This window comes from Chlamydotis macqueenii, chromosome 3, assembly GCF_036417535.1.
Source record: "Chlamydotis macqueenii isolate bChlMac1 chromosome 3, bChlMac1.mat, whole genome shotgun sequence".
Classification (NCBI taxonomy): Eukaryota; Metazoa; Chordata; class Aves; order Otidiformes; family Otididae; genus Chlamydotis; species Chlamydotis macqueenii.
The window spans coordinates 46,045,616-46,060,900 of record NC_141558.1 but is presented as its reverse complement, the minus strand read 5'-3'; the positions used below and the strand labels follow the sequence as shown (position 1 = coordinate 46,060,900).

General features: G+C 37.1%; 1 protein-coding gene across 1 annotated transcript in view; it reads right to left on the bottom strand.

Annotated features, from left to right (window-relative positions):
- The window catches only part of GRIK2 (glutamate ionotropic receptor kainate type subunit 2), a 386,634-nt gene that overhangs the window by 27,733 nt on the left and 343,616 nt on the right, over positions 1–15,285 (bottom strand). The window contains exon 14 of the mRNA XM_086745932.1: positions 14,026–14,251. Within this exon, the coding sequence (XP_086602058.1) occupies positions 14,026–14,251 (226 nt within the window). The remainder of the gene's footprint in view (positions 1–14,025; positions 14,252–15,285) is intronic.

Genomic DNA, 15,285 nt, shown 5'->3' with positions numbered 1-15,285 from the left:
ATTAGAGAATTCTCTCCTCAACAGAGGGGCTGGATGAATCATAGAATCATAGAATCACATGGTTGGATGGGACCTATAAGATCATCTAGTCCAACCGTCTTCCCACTACCATTGCTGCCATAGCTACTAAACCATATCTTGTAGCTTCTCATCAAGCCGCCTCTTGAACACTGCCAGGGACGGCAACTCCACCACCTCCCTGGGCAGGCCATTCCAGTGCCTGACCACTCTTTGGGAGAAAAAGTTTTTCCTCACGTCCAATCTAAACCTCCTCTGGTACAACTTGTGGCCATTTCCAATTCAGATTTATGAAGAGCTTTCAGAATTTCAATTTTTTTTTTCCATTCCAAGAGAATCAGGAATCATTTTGGTGCAGAAAATGAAACTAGGTAGGCTCAAACCAAAAGACAACCAATAGCTTCTTTTTACCCCTTTTGTATGCAAATTCTAGTTACTGTGCAAAGAGAAGGGTCTTGGTTTTGAAGTTGAAAAGTCTGAGGTACTTTCGTCACAAAACTGTTGAATTTCAGTACTATGAAAAACAGAACTTCGGAAGTGTCCTCCGGAGATGGTCTAGTCCACCCTACCTGCTCAAGTTATGGCATCTTACTCAAGGCATGTGGTTCACCTCGGTTCTCAATATCTCCAAGGATGGAGACTCTACAACATCCCTGGCAACCTGTTTTAGTGTTTGATCACCCTTACTACAAAAAAAAAGGTTTTGGCTGTGTGTGTTTTTCCCTCTCACATTTAAATGGAATTTATTTTATTTCATTTTGCACCCTATGCCTCTTGTCTAGTCACTGGCTGCCAATGAAAAAAGTCTGACACTTTCTTCATTATTTTCCCTCATCAAGAACTTACATACATTGATCAGATCCCCCCTGAGCTACCTTCTCTTCTTCAGACTGAACAGCCCCAGCTCGGACAGCCTCCCCTGTAGCCTTCATAAAGGCTGTGGTCAGTTTGCTTTCAGTTATTACATGTCCCTCAGAAGAACCTTAAAGCACTGTAGTTAAACTACAGGACATTTGGTAAAAGGTGATACTTACTCAGTGAGTCTAGCTTGCTGGGAAAAGAGATCCCTTTTCAAATAAATAGCCAGTTAAAAAGGAATATGTAGCCAGGAAATGCATGACAAACAAAATAAATAGCTGATACTGCAGTTTTTTCAGATCAAGAATGCATAAAATTATGCAAACACCATGTTCTATGGGATACAACAAACTAGTTGGTTCTAATTAGGGGCAACATATCAGGACAGAGACATTTTACATTTGTAGATGGGTCTTTAACAATGCAATACATATATATTGTCCGAGGCACTATGACGTTAACACTGAAGTTTTAATAATGTCTTTGCTTCAGTTACATCTGTTCAGTAAATTCCTACTAGAAACCGCTTCTCTAAGGCAGAGTCTGCTTTCAACAGCTACCGGATGTTACGTGTTTTGACAATGCTTTATTGATACAAAGCTCAGTCTTTTAGCATGCTTCTCAGATAGTGCTTCAATATGCTCATACTCTGGGGTAACTATAAAAACAGTTCTTTCGTCAAATATGTTAGCTACACATTCTTACATTTCAGCAACAATAAATTAACTGCTCAAGCAGCTGAAATTCTCAAATTAGTTTCAATACATGGTTTGACCTGCATAAGAATAAAAAATTTGCACCTATTTTCTATGCATTATATTCAACTAATGAAGACAAATGTATTAATTTGTTTTAGTTACAGAAGAACTGAAGCTCAGCACTGTTATGCATGTATAAGTGATGAATATTACAGTTCAAATTACATGAAGGATTACAGATTAAGTGCAAGCAAGCAGAAGAAAAAGGCCTCCTGTGTTGGTACATGGTTTCCTATTTATTCCTATAGAGACAGATCTGTTTATATGTCTCATCTCCAAGGACTGGTAAAAAACTGCTCATACTACATAATTGTATGGTCTGAAGGTAATAAGTAGCTTCAAGAGAGCTAGGATGTCTTAACAAAAAAAAACAAATGATTGCTTAGAATTTTTTTTATTATTATTATTTTTTAAAAGCTTTAGATTTTGAAAACTATAAACAGTTTTAGTATTGAACTTCAGAGTGCAAAAATTGCACAGTGTTCATTATATATATATACTTACTATCTAAAATTACTGTAGAACGTATAATATATGTACAGACACACGTGCATATTTTCTGTATAGATAGAGTGCTGGACTGTAAGATGTGAATTGTTCTCCAGGAGCAGTACTTTACAACAGGTAATAGACAAGGACAGTTCAGATATCCTGCATGCCACACAATATAAACCAGAAATAGATGCAGAGTCTAAAATCACAACAATGATTAAATTGAAAGCCAGGGGTGACTGTTCGGTTTAGTACTTTACAAAGGAAATCCAGGAATATACTTTAATCAATGCAAATTTTAAACTTCTGAACTGTTCAGTATTTTCAGACATGTAGAATTTTGTTTCAGTTATGTTAACCAAGTGTATTGTTAACAATTTTGGGAACTAAATCAATACATCATTTACCTGTTATGCCTTTCAATTTTGCAACTGTCTGCTTTTTGAAAGGTTTCCACATCATTCGTACCTGTGGCTTTGTTAGTTTTACATAAATATATTTAAACATAGATGTGTAAATAAGTACAGACCTTCTATTTACCAGTCAGTGTCAGAAACAAATGAGTTACTGCAAGAGTAGAAGCAAAGATCTCACTAACTGTATCTCTGGAGCCTAGGATGTTCTTTTTTTTATATTTCTTCAAATAAGGTAACATACAATACTGATTTTAGGAAATTGTGCAATATTTAAGAGAATTAATGGAAATTAAAGAAAAAATCCAACTAAAACCTGGCGTATTTCTCCTGGAAAAAAAATGTTAAAAATTATGTTCTGCATTGATCACTGACTGCCAAATGTAAAAAACAATTGAAAGGAATGCGCAGGTCCTGCTCAATGCCAGTCATTGTGCTCAATGTCATTGTTTTCTTGTCTTGCCCAAGATTTAAGGAAAGTTTTTAAAACACACCTCTTAAAGGCACCTTCACCTTTTCAGTTTGGTGAAGCTGTGAAAAGAGAATGATGTTAGGACACAGAAAGCAGGCTAGCTACAGTAAGTGCTTAACTTCAGAGAGTAAGGAATGTTAATAAATTCCAGAGATTTAATTTTGAAAGGATCCTATGGATCTTTGTGTTTTGGTATTTTTTTTTAATATATTTAATACAAGCCAGTGTTTTCATTGCTTGTGGCTCTCTTGCTACCATAATATTATTTGATTTTTAGCCTAGACCTCCAGGAGAAAAGACAAAAAGAAGAAAAAACTGAAGAAGTGCCAATGTGAAGGCAGATGATTTACTGCTCAAGTTCTGCAAAGCTTGAGATAGAATTAATGTGAGGCATGGAACAAAACCTCTTAAAAATTTGTAAAACTCACTTTGACAGTTTCCCCCTCACCCTGCAACTATGTACTTTGTTGTGGTTTTGTTTAGTGAGGGGAGCCTAAGGTGGTAGCTTCTGTAGGAAACTGCTAGAAGTCGCTCCCCTTTGTTCAGTGGACTCAGTCAGCCCTAGGGTGGACCCGCTGCTGGCCAAGGCCAAGCCGATTGGTAGCAGAATGTTCCATGGTAACGCCTCTGCGATAACGTATTTAAGAAGGGGAAAACAGAAAAAAAAAAGAAGAGAAGAGAAGATGTGAAGAAGCTGAGAGGGGGCAGAGGCGTAGAGTGGGAGGCACAGGCCTCATGGGCCTTGCAGGCCTCACCCTCCGGCCTCTCGCCAGGCGGCTGACTGGGCCCGACTCGGTCTGGCCCGGCTGCAAGAAGTGGAGAAGAGATGAGAAGTGAATAAGATGTAAAAAGATCCTGAGAGACATCTGCCAGCCTGTTGTAAGGAAGGAACAGCTGCAGGTGCCAAGGTCAGTTCAGAAGGAGGGGGAGGAGTAATGCGGCTCCTGGCCAAGATTCCCCTGCAGCCTGTGGTGACGACCATGGTGGAGCAGGTTGTCCCCCTGCAGCCCATGGAGGTCCACGGAGGAGCAGAAATCCACTTGGAGCCCGTGAAGGACCCCATACCGGGGGAGGTGGATGCCTGAAGGAGGCTGTGGCCCGTGGAGGGCCCGCTGGGACAGCCGTTCTGGAGAGACTGCACCTCGTGGAAGAGATGACCCATGCCGGAGCAGTTCCACGAAGGACTGTGGCATATGGGTGGGACCCCACAACAGAGCAGGGGAGAAATGTGAGGAGTTCTTCCCCCGACCATGAAGCAGCAGTGTAAAACAACGTGTGATGAACTGACCACAACCCCCATTCCCTCTTCCCCCCTGTGCCGCTCGGGGGGGGGGGGAAGGTAGTAGAGATAATGTTAAGCCTGGGAAGAGGGAGGGATGGGGGGAGGAGGAGGTTATCTTGTTCTCTGTCTCATTATCCTGCTGTTTGTAGTAATAAATGAATAGTTTCCCCCAAGTCGAGTCTGTTTTGCCCGTAACGGTAACTTTAAGGATTTTCCCCCTGTCCTTATCTCAAACCTCGAGCCGTTTTTCTTATATTATCTGCCCCTGTTCTCTTGGAGGGTGGGGGGAGTGAGAGAGAGACTGTGTAGTCTGGTCCCGATCGAGGCTGAACTACGACAACTTCTGTTAAAATACAACTGTTTTATTTCTGCCACTGAGAGATACATTGCAGCTTTTTGCAACTATCACAAAACAAGAAAGGCTCTCAGGGTTGTCTTCAGACTCAGTCTAACAGCTGGCTGTGCAGAAATCCCATTTCTTCTTCCACATCCCCATTTGTTTACTATCAGTGCTTCCTTCATACTATGACTAGTGCTCAGCCAATTTCGTTAGCAGCTATGTAGTTAAACTTCCAGTAAATTAATTTTATGAAAAAAAAAAAAGATGAACAGTATTGTCATAGTTTAGCCCCACTCGGGAGGAAGCTACACAGTTACTCGCTCAATCTCCCCACCCTCCAAAGGAATGGGGGAGAGATACTGTAACAAAAGGCTTAACGGTCAAGATAAGAAAAGGGAGAGATAACTCAAGTTACCGTTATAGACTGGACTTAGGAAAACTAATTCAATTTATTAACAATAAAAATCTAAGTAGGATAATGAGAGAGAAGAAAAACTCAAGTCTTAAGAACAAATTCCCCCACCCCTCCCCTTTTCCTAGACTTAACTTAATTCTGGATTATCTCCACCTCCTCCCCCGCAAACAGCACAAGGGAAAAAGGGAATGGGGGTTGCAGTCAGTTCGTCATACATTGTTTTCTTCTCAGGGGAAGAACTGCTCACTTTCCTCCCCTGCTAAAGTGTGGAATCCTTCCCATGGGCTAAAGTTCTTCATGAACTGCTCCTGTTCAGGTCCTTTTCCGCAGAGTGCTGTCCCTCAGGAACAGGCTGCCCCAGCACGAACCCTCCACAGGTCACAGCCTCCTTCAGGCATCGACCTGCTGTAGTGTGGAGTCCTCCATGGGCTGTAGGTGGATCTCTGCTCCTCCATGGACCTCCCTGGGCTGCAGGGGGACAGCCTGCTTCACCATAGTCTTCCTGGCTTTTTGCCAGTAGCAAATTTACTCCTTGCCCTCCTTCTTCACTGATCTGAGTTTAAGTCAAGTCTGAACCTCCTCTGACATGGCTTTGAGCCATTCCCACACATCTATCACTAGGTAACAGGGAGAAGTGACTAGCACCTCCCTCTTCACTTCCCCTACTCAGGAAGCTGTAGAGAGCAATGAGGTCACCCCTCAGCCTCCTTTTCTCCAAACTAGACAAGCCCAGTGTCCTCAGGCGCTCCTCATAGGACATGCCTTCCAGCACTAGCACCAGCTTTGTTTCCCTACTCTGGACACATTCAAGGACTTAATGTCCTCTACAACTACCTGAAAGGAGGTCATAGGGAGGTGGGTGTTGGTCTCTTCTCCCAAGTAACTATCAATAGGACGAGAGGAAATGGCCTCAAGTTGCAGGGGAGCAGGGGAGGTTTAGATTGGATATTAGGAAAAATTTCTTCACTGAAGGAGTGATCAGGCACTGGAACAGGCTGCCCAAGGAAGCGGTGGAGTCACCATCCTTGGAGGTGTTAAAAAATGTGTAAATGTGGCACTTCAGGACATGGCTTAGTGGACAAGGTGCCATTAGGTTGATCTTAGAGGTCTTTTCCAACCTTCAAGATTCTATGATTCTATGATTAAATTGTGAGGCCCAGAACTCATTGTCACTATGATACTCATCTGCATCATAATCCTGCTCCCTGCAGAAGAATCTACAATTGCAAGATAACCATACTATACACTCCCATTCAATCAGAGCTTAAAGAATATACTATCTCCTACTTTGGAGGTGACTATAAAGTCTGACTGTGGATAACTGGACCTTCAATTTTGAGATTTATTTTTAGGTAATTTCTGGGAAACTGAAGGCTTTTTGTTCATACTTTAATATCTGTTAAACTGGACTTCATTTTACCACAGTTACAGGTAGCACTTAGAGCAAGAAAAAATTCTAGCACCACTATGTTCTAAATGTATAATAACATAATTTTTTTTTTTCCTAGAAAGCATTCAGGGTATTTCTTTAAAATATTAATTTGGATGTAGTTCATGTTCTAAGTGTAGAAACTGCTTAACAAAAAAAAACCAGGTTAATTCAGACACATAGCTGCAGAATTCAAGGCTTTGGCCTTTTAAAAGCTAGACAAAACATAGGAGGTTCCTATTTTATCAAATTTTTACTTTACAGGCAAGCTCCAAAAATAAACTAATATTTAGATTAATATAAAACCAGGCTGCAAATCTCTGTCTGGTGATAAATGCAGCAATGGAGGAGGCTGAATGAATTCTAAGAGGAGAGTTCAGGTTATTCTGAGATAATCTTCATAATAGATTTTTCACTTTCTATTGCATAATTAGGAAATAAGACTCATTTATTTGTTCACATTTTTACTACATAGAGTTTTAATTTTTGAAATTACAAGCACCTATTAAAAACTGTTGTTCTTAAGTAATTTATTTTCCACACTTCATTTAAAATTTTCTATATTTGGAAACATGCACTTAAATAAAAATTGCAGATAATGAATTTTTTTTTGTAAAATACCTGCATTAAGAACATAGTCACATCAGTTAAAGAAGTTCAATATTAAAAAATAAAAAAAATTCACTGTGAGTGTTTTTTTCTAGATCATTTTGTGGAGACAGAATTGGTAATATAAATCAGCTGAATCTATACAGTGTTATTGGATACAACATAATAATTAAGTGCTATACATTTGCTGATTAAACTATTTTGTTAGATTCTGTTTGATTCCAGCAGCCTATCACTGGGGTAGGAAGAACACTATTGCATTGCATTTATTAATGTCTTAGATAAATATAAATAATTCATGAAGTCTCATTCCTAGAGAAGATATGAAATAGCTGATTATAAGTTATTGCCTGAAACCCTTTTTTTTCTGCAGTGAAATCTTTAATTTAAGTGAGTGGAGTGTGAAATACTCTTTCTAGATTCTATATCTGATGAAATTATGAGTACTACTGTCTTCAAAATGTGCTTACTCCAAACAACATTTTAATTACATGCTACACAGCTGATTGAAATTTGAAAAAAAAAAAAGTCAACCCCACTCTCAGCTCTGATTTGCCAAGCAGAAAAGACTTGAATTCCTAAGTTAAAAAAAAAAATAATAATTAACTACATTGTGCAAAAGTATATAAAGAAATTTCTATCTGCAAGTGATCTCCATATTACATTAGTTGGCCAAATAGACTTTTGGGAAGTCATAGGTGAGCGGGCAAAATCTTGAGAATCTTTAATAACAAGATACTGTGAAACATATATTTTTCTCTAGGATAATTTAAAAAAAAAAAAAAAACAAAGCCATTTTGATATTTCATTAGACTTTACAAAAAAAAAGAACTTCAGTACCTCCGAATCAATAGAACATGAGAGTCTTGAATTTTTGTTTCATCCTTTGAACTTAAGTGAGTATACTGATATCTGGGGTCTGCAGCTGATGCACCTCCACTGGAAGGCTGTTTATTTTATTCATATACTTTTATTTTTGACATGGGAGGTATAACTTGTTTGTATCACAGTAGCTGCCAGCTTTCCATTGTGAATATATAAATACACACTGTGCAGATACATTTTATGTCCTTACCTGAATAAATTTTGATACCTGGATCTGTTTTACTATAGCAAGTTATTGCAGCTTTGGATAATGGATAGTTCTGTAAGACTTAGCTTGGCAATGAAATTTGGTAGCTTTATCTGCTTGGTATGTTGACTCCAAAATACACTGTTTAATTTCATTCATATCCTGAGAGTTGTATTTTATCCCCATGTGCAGTGAAGAGTCTCTATATGTTTGGGGGAGTGCATATTTCTTTTTTAAACAATTTTTAAGTCAACAATTAAATATTAAAAATCTAAGACTCAAACCCTTTCCAGTATTTTCCAGGCCATATTGATCATTCATCAGAATGAAAGATTAGGGACGTAAATGGTGATGTGTGGTAGTAGGAAAAGTCATGTTTTGATCACAGTAAGGGAAAAGTAAGTCAAATAACTAGTAAAAGTAAAGAGAGTCATATAACATATTCAGCTCACTAAGTTTTGTAACTGAGTTTTATTAATATTAATAGTACAATTTATTTTCTTGTAATAACTGCACAAAGGACAAAATATGTGCATTTCACCTTTTTCACAAATTATTTTTTATCTCACCATTATCAGATATTATAGAAACATCACTGCTAGACAGCTAAAGCCTCCTCTTAATCTAATTCTGTAACTTCCACAGCTCAACAATCACAGCTATGACTAGCTGAAATGACTAGCTTTAATTTCTTATATGTGCAATATCTCTCAAACACCACTTTCTATTTTGTATTTCTTAAGAGCCAGAAGAAATATATGCAAATTTTTAGGATTATTTACACCCACCATTTTTCAGTTTCAAAATGTCAAAGGCATTACTTCACATGTATCTCCACACAGAGTTTGTCTGGCACATACAGAATAGTCCTGAGTTGCCACATAAGCACAGATCATCTGAAAGGTGCATACTCAGTAGATCTGCTCATATGAAATGGGTTTGACATATACACTTGTCAGTCATTTAGGTACTCTAAGTTCAACATAGAAGTAACTGGCAATTCAATAGAAAATCTGCCCAAGACAGGTGGAAAGTAGTCTGCTGCCTAATGTGCTGAAGAGAAACGGGAACTTGGAAAAGAAATAAGAACCTGAAACCACCCCAGAGAGATTAAGATTTGCTTTTTTTTCCAGTAGATTATTTCAAATATGTTTCTTCCAATTGGAAAGTAAAAAGTAATAAAAAAGTTTAAAATAGCTTTGCAGACGATTAAGGCCTGCATAGAGTGCATAGAAGCTAAATTTCTAACCTTCCATGTGGTTCACCTCACATTAACAATACTACTAATAAATACTCATTATGGGAAATAGCATTTGTCACATGATATTACTGTGACTTGCAGTATGTTGACCATAGGAAAGTCATATTAACTGTATTTCAGTAGGGCATGAAATGTATATTGCTGGATAGACTAGGTTTTCTTGGAAAACAGTTACAATTTATGTTTGATAAGAAGATGTTTGATAAGCATGTGTAAGTATCATATACAATTAGGAATCTTTTGCAATGGTAAATTTATCCCAACTGGGATTTAGTCAAGAACAAACCCAAACTTTGTCACGCATGATGAAGAAATGGAACCTTTCAAACCACTGAAGGTGATAAGTAACAATTTAGAGGATCTGTCATTAAAAGCAGAAGTTATTCTGCATACCCAAAGAGTTTATTTTCTCTCTCCCCTTGCCCCTTTTCATTCATTTGCTTTGTGTGCCTTGTCTCTCTTTCTCTCTTTCTCATTCCCTCCCTCACTCCTCTTCTTCCTCCCTTGAATATCAACCTCGGATGAAATCAAATTCCAAACACTAAAAGAAATACATGTGTATTTCTAATAGGTAATTGTACATTATATGTAGTCATATACTTGTTATTAGAAATAAACTGCACAGTATACTTCAAGCTTTATTCATGTTAACAAAAGATTTCCTGTCTGCCAGATTTATTGATGAAGAACACAGGGCTCACCAAATAGTGCCTCCTTATAGGACATGGCAGAATAAAGGCAATACAAAATCCTGACATGTGGAGCTTCGAACCAGAGGGAAAAAAAAAACAAATGTGCTCTAGCATGGCAACTGTTACACTCTTGGTTACAAAGGTATAAACGATGTTATAAAGATGAAAAATAAAACAAAACAAATGCAACCACATTTACAAGTACATTCTCCCTTATCTGCTCCAAAGTATCAGTTGCTGTCAAACATCTCATCCCAGGTCTGTTCTTTCTTTCTCTTTTCATTATAAATGAAGTTTTTCTAACCTATTACCAGAGGTGACTGACTGAAAATGAATTCAAGTATATACCAGACTGTTACCCTAATTTATAAACATATATCATGAGAATCATTCATTGTTTGGAACACTTATCAAATTTACTATCTCTAGTTTATTTTTCAGTGCTGTGAGTGTCATATGTGACATATTAAATACACATAACAGCAAATACATCATACAGAATGCTGCCTTGCACCTATTCCAAATATCAGTGTATTTTATTGATTTTAAAGGTGTACACTGATCCTACTTTATGCCAAAAGTACATTGTTTCCAATTTCTTTCACCAAGGCTATGTGTTAGCAATCTAAACTTTGTTTACTTCACTAATGCTTTTAGAAGGATTACAATAGTCATGTAAACTCAGATTTTGCTTCTTCAGTGTGTTTGGAAGGAATTAATACCTATACATTGCCTCATCTGCTTTTTTTTTCTCCTCATCTTGTGCAACTTTCTTTCTCCAAATTTAAAACTCACATCAAAAGCAGAAAGCTTTTACTGTAGTACTCTAAGCTGTTGCTATATTTGGGTGGTGACATTTTCCAAGTGATTATCCTGTCATAAACTACTCTGATGCATATTTTTCTGTTAGGAAAGCTTTTAGCTCTTTTGCTTGTAGCCACTTAGACTCTAAGCAAATTATGTTCTCACTAGCTATTATTCTTTTAGCCTTCAAAAGGAAGAAGATATGTTTCACCTACTTCCTTTGATGCTGTTTTCCAAAAGTAACCATATCCATTCTACTGTATTCGACATAAGGTCTGTAACAATTGTATTCTACAAATATAATCTTACATGCAAATATTTCTGCAAATTCAAGCCACTATTTGAGGAAATACACTGGCTATTTTTGTAAATTTAGGGAGATGACATCTATATGACATCTATATCTTTCAGACACCGTGCCTCTAATACAAATAGTTCTGTATTGTTCTGCTCAGAGATTTGATGCTTCCCAAATAGGCACAAGCAGTAACATGTCTTTTGTTTGTGAAATCATTACACTGTAGTTTTCCAAGTCCTTGAGAAGCTACTCTTAGGATTATTAACTCTAAAAAGATATTGCTCAATTGCGTGTCTATAAACTTCTTCCATAATCATGAAATAATGACAAAATCTACTTCTGTGGATTTAACCATGTCATAAGTTCTTTTAAAGACTCCGGAATTATTTTATTATTTATTATTTTAAAGACTCCTGACCAAATGAGATTAGCTATAATGCATGAGTTTATTTTGTGTTATCTACTGGTATGTAAGATTTTTTAGGTTCAACAAAGCAATATATTTAATAAAAACTATTCTGAGAGGCACTATGGATATGCTTCTTCATAAAGTTTTCTTTCAAATGTATGTCTGAACAATGACTACTTTAGCAGAGACTACCAATTTATTTCCTCTGAGACTGTGTGGTTAATACACAGGACACAAAACTTTTATAAATGTTAATTCTCTGGATAGCATTTTATAGATTCGGTCCAAACACAGGATTAATCGCTTATTCTTAGCTGTTCTGGGAAAGCTCCAGATGCTGTTTTACTGTACCTTCATTTCTTTTGTGAAAATCTTACTTTAGATCTTATTTTAGGTTCCGTTATATTTCCTTTTATAGAGGCCTCTTCTTTTTTTTTCAGATCTTATTTCAAATTGTTTTGCTAAGTTTAATGCTGTTTCAACTCTTGTTTTACCTTCTTTGGTGATCTCTGATTCCTGCAGGTGTGTCCTCTATTTGTTTCATCTTAATTCAAGACAATTGTCAACTCACAAATCTTGTCATATAACACTATTATTTATCGTGACACAGGTAGCTTGTTATTACTTGGAATCTTGCCGATAAATAAGAGCTGAATAATGTCTTTGATATGATTAAAAGTTAACGAGGAAATAGTGCATGCATTGTGCCTGTTCTCCCCAGATAATGTCGGGGACAAAGACCAAAAGACAAGGTACTTACTTGCTGCTTTGCCTCTTAAGATCCACTACTTCTTCCTCTAAACTTTAACTCTAGAAGTCTGTTTCTGGCTTTACCATTCCTTTTCATCTCTTTTCTCTGGTGTTTGTGCTGCTTCTCTGATTTACAGATATCTAGTTGAAGATGTCCCTGCTCCATGCAGGGGGGTTGGACTAGATGACCTTTAAAGGTCCCTTCCAACCCAAACTATTCTATGATTCTATGATAATCAAAATAATTTATAAAATAACCTGGTCTATCTGATTCCTATCTCTTCGGCATTTCCATGTGCACTTAGATTTCTGAGGCATGCTTCAGATGGTTCATAAGTTTGCATGCAGCTTATTCAAGGATTTTAAACTATCACTAAGATTTATTTTTTCCCATACTACACCTAAATGGAAGGTAGTTTTCATCCTCAAAATAGCAAAAGGTTTATGTATCAGAAGATATGAGATGCCAAAAAAGTCCAGTCCGTTCTGCCACTTGTATTTCTCCAAAACATATTCAGCATCGTAAGAAGCCACAATAGAACAGGGTGGAAAACTGGTATATGGATTAAAACTAGATTCCTAACAACTAACTGTTCAAAGAAAAAATGAAAAGAATCATAATTTCTGCAGATGTCCATTTCATAGTGAATTACTGAAATAATGACATTATAAAGATGTTATTAAAGTTGCACTATAATATCTACAACATACAGAGAAACCTATATTTGACAATACTAGATATTTCTTTATCCAAGATATTCCAGTAAAGTTTTTTTCTAAACCTTCCTTACCATGCGCTTGATTTAAAGTACTGGATACAACTTTCCCCATACAATGATTTAATGTACACTGTTAACACAGATAAAACCAGTACCAAATGTAAGACCTATTTGAGAAAAAGATAAAACATTCACATAAACCTCAAAGTGATAAATTCTTCTTAAAAGTACAGCTAAAATAAATTTTGGCCTCGCAAAGAAGTCATCAGAATGATCTTAAAACATGAAGTAGGATCATTGTGCAGTACTGACAGAGTCTTTGTGTCACACCATTTTTTATTCCCATTTATTTTACAATCTAAAGCGAGATACTCAGCTCATGTGCTTTAAAAATCACTGCAGTCAATGGGAACTCAGCACCTCAGTGACTGCTGACTTCCATCCTGTGAATTCTAGCAGCCAAACTAACAACTCTAGTTAGCGTCTAGTCTTGCAACTTAAGTTTTTTACCTAGTTTCTTCCTCTTTTAAGAATCTCAGTGATTAGCATTATCCCCATTTGCTAGTGCAAGCATTGTACTACTAGTAGCTCATTTTCTAAATAGATCAACATATTAAAAACATTTTTTAATAAAATAAAGTGCTGTGAAAAGTACTTTCTGTTGTTATTGAACATTTGGAAGGCACCATGTAAGAGAAACATACCATATGTAAATGTCCAATTTTTTATAAAGTAACTATTTTTTTTCTGTTCAGAAAATTCAGTAAAACCCATAAAATTTGGTAAAACATGTCATATTTTACCCAGGTCGGAAAAAGATAATGGGAAAAAATGTTAGCAATTTAAAGAAAACAACACTGTATTGGAGCATTTCCATGCTACTGCAGCAACTAAGATTAATGAACAGAGAACAAATGGCTAGCATATCACCTACCCATGGGTGTTCCAACGCCGTAACCTTTTGAGTCTATCAGACCTCCAATCTGCGTTAGGTTACAGTTCCGCTGTGTGACAAACTCGATGGTTGTTGACTCCATTAAAAATGCATAATCAGAGGTAAGCACACGCTGGATACCTTCTTCATTACTTTTGACAAGTACTGACTGCCTCCTGCTACTCATGAAGGCCCACATCTTGTCATAAGTGGAGATTTTGGATTTCTGAAAGACAAATATTAGATGCAACATGAATAACAATAATTTGCTTCTAAGACTGAAAGCAAATTCTCAGTTTTCACATTGCTTTCTTATCGTATTTTACTACGTGTCAAGTTTTAACAAGGAATTCTTCTAAGGGTGCCTATACCTTTCATCCCATCTGTACCTCTGTTGTGGTTTAAGCTCAATCAGCAACCAAATACCAAAGAGCCACTTGCTCTCCCTTCCTCTTCCCAGCAGGATAGGGGAAATAATTGGGAAGAAAGGAAAACTCATGGGTTGAGATGAAGACAGTTTACTAGGACAGCAAAGGAAGGTGATAATAATAACAGAATATAGGGACACTAAAATATACAAATGAACAATGCACAATTTCTCACCATCTGACCACCCAGTGACCAGTACAGTGCGTCCCAAGCAGTGATCATGGAAACAAAACTGAAAAATGATCCCCAACAGCAAGCAAAGAAGCGAGAGGCTTGCCCCTTGGCCATCTGTGGCATGGAATACTCTCTTTGGCCAGTTTGGGTCAACTCTACTGGCTATACCCTTCACAGCTTTCGGCACCTGCACATTAGTGAAACTTGGAAAGCTGGAAAAAGTCTCTTTAGCAACAACTAACAATATCAGTCTACTATCAACATTCTTCACATACAAAATCCCATACTAAATCCAAAACACAGCAGCTACTGAGAAGAAAATTAGCTCCATCCCAGCCGAAAAAAAGGACAACCTGTCATCTTCTCTGTGTAAAGCAAAACAGCCGTACAGATTCTCAAGAAAATGCAGAGTATCTGTTGTTTATCTAGTTTTTATTGTTTATATGTTTTTATGTAGGATGAAGGCCTACAATTATTTGAAATCAGCGGAAAAGTATTAAGTATTTCACTATAACCAAGTTCATCAACAGTGCTGGCAAGTGCTATAGGAGAAGCTGTGGATTCTGGCACATTTGAAATTTTCACTTATTTCAGTCACAGCTACTCCTAAGTAATTCTAAAAACCTAATGCACATTGTGGCAACCTGAAGTAATTAA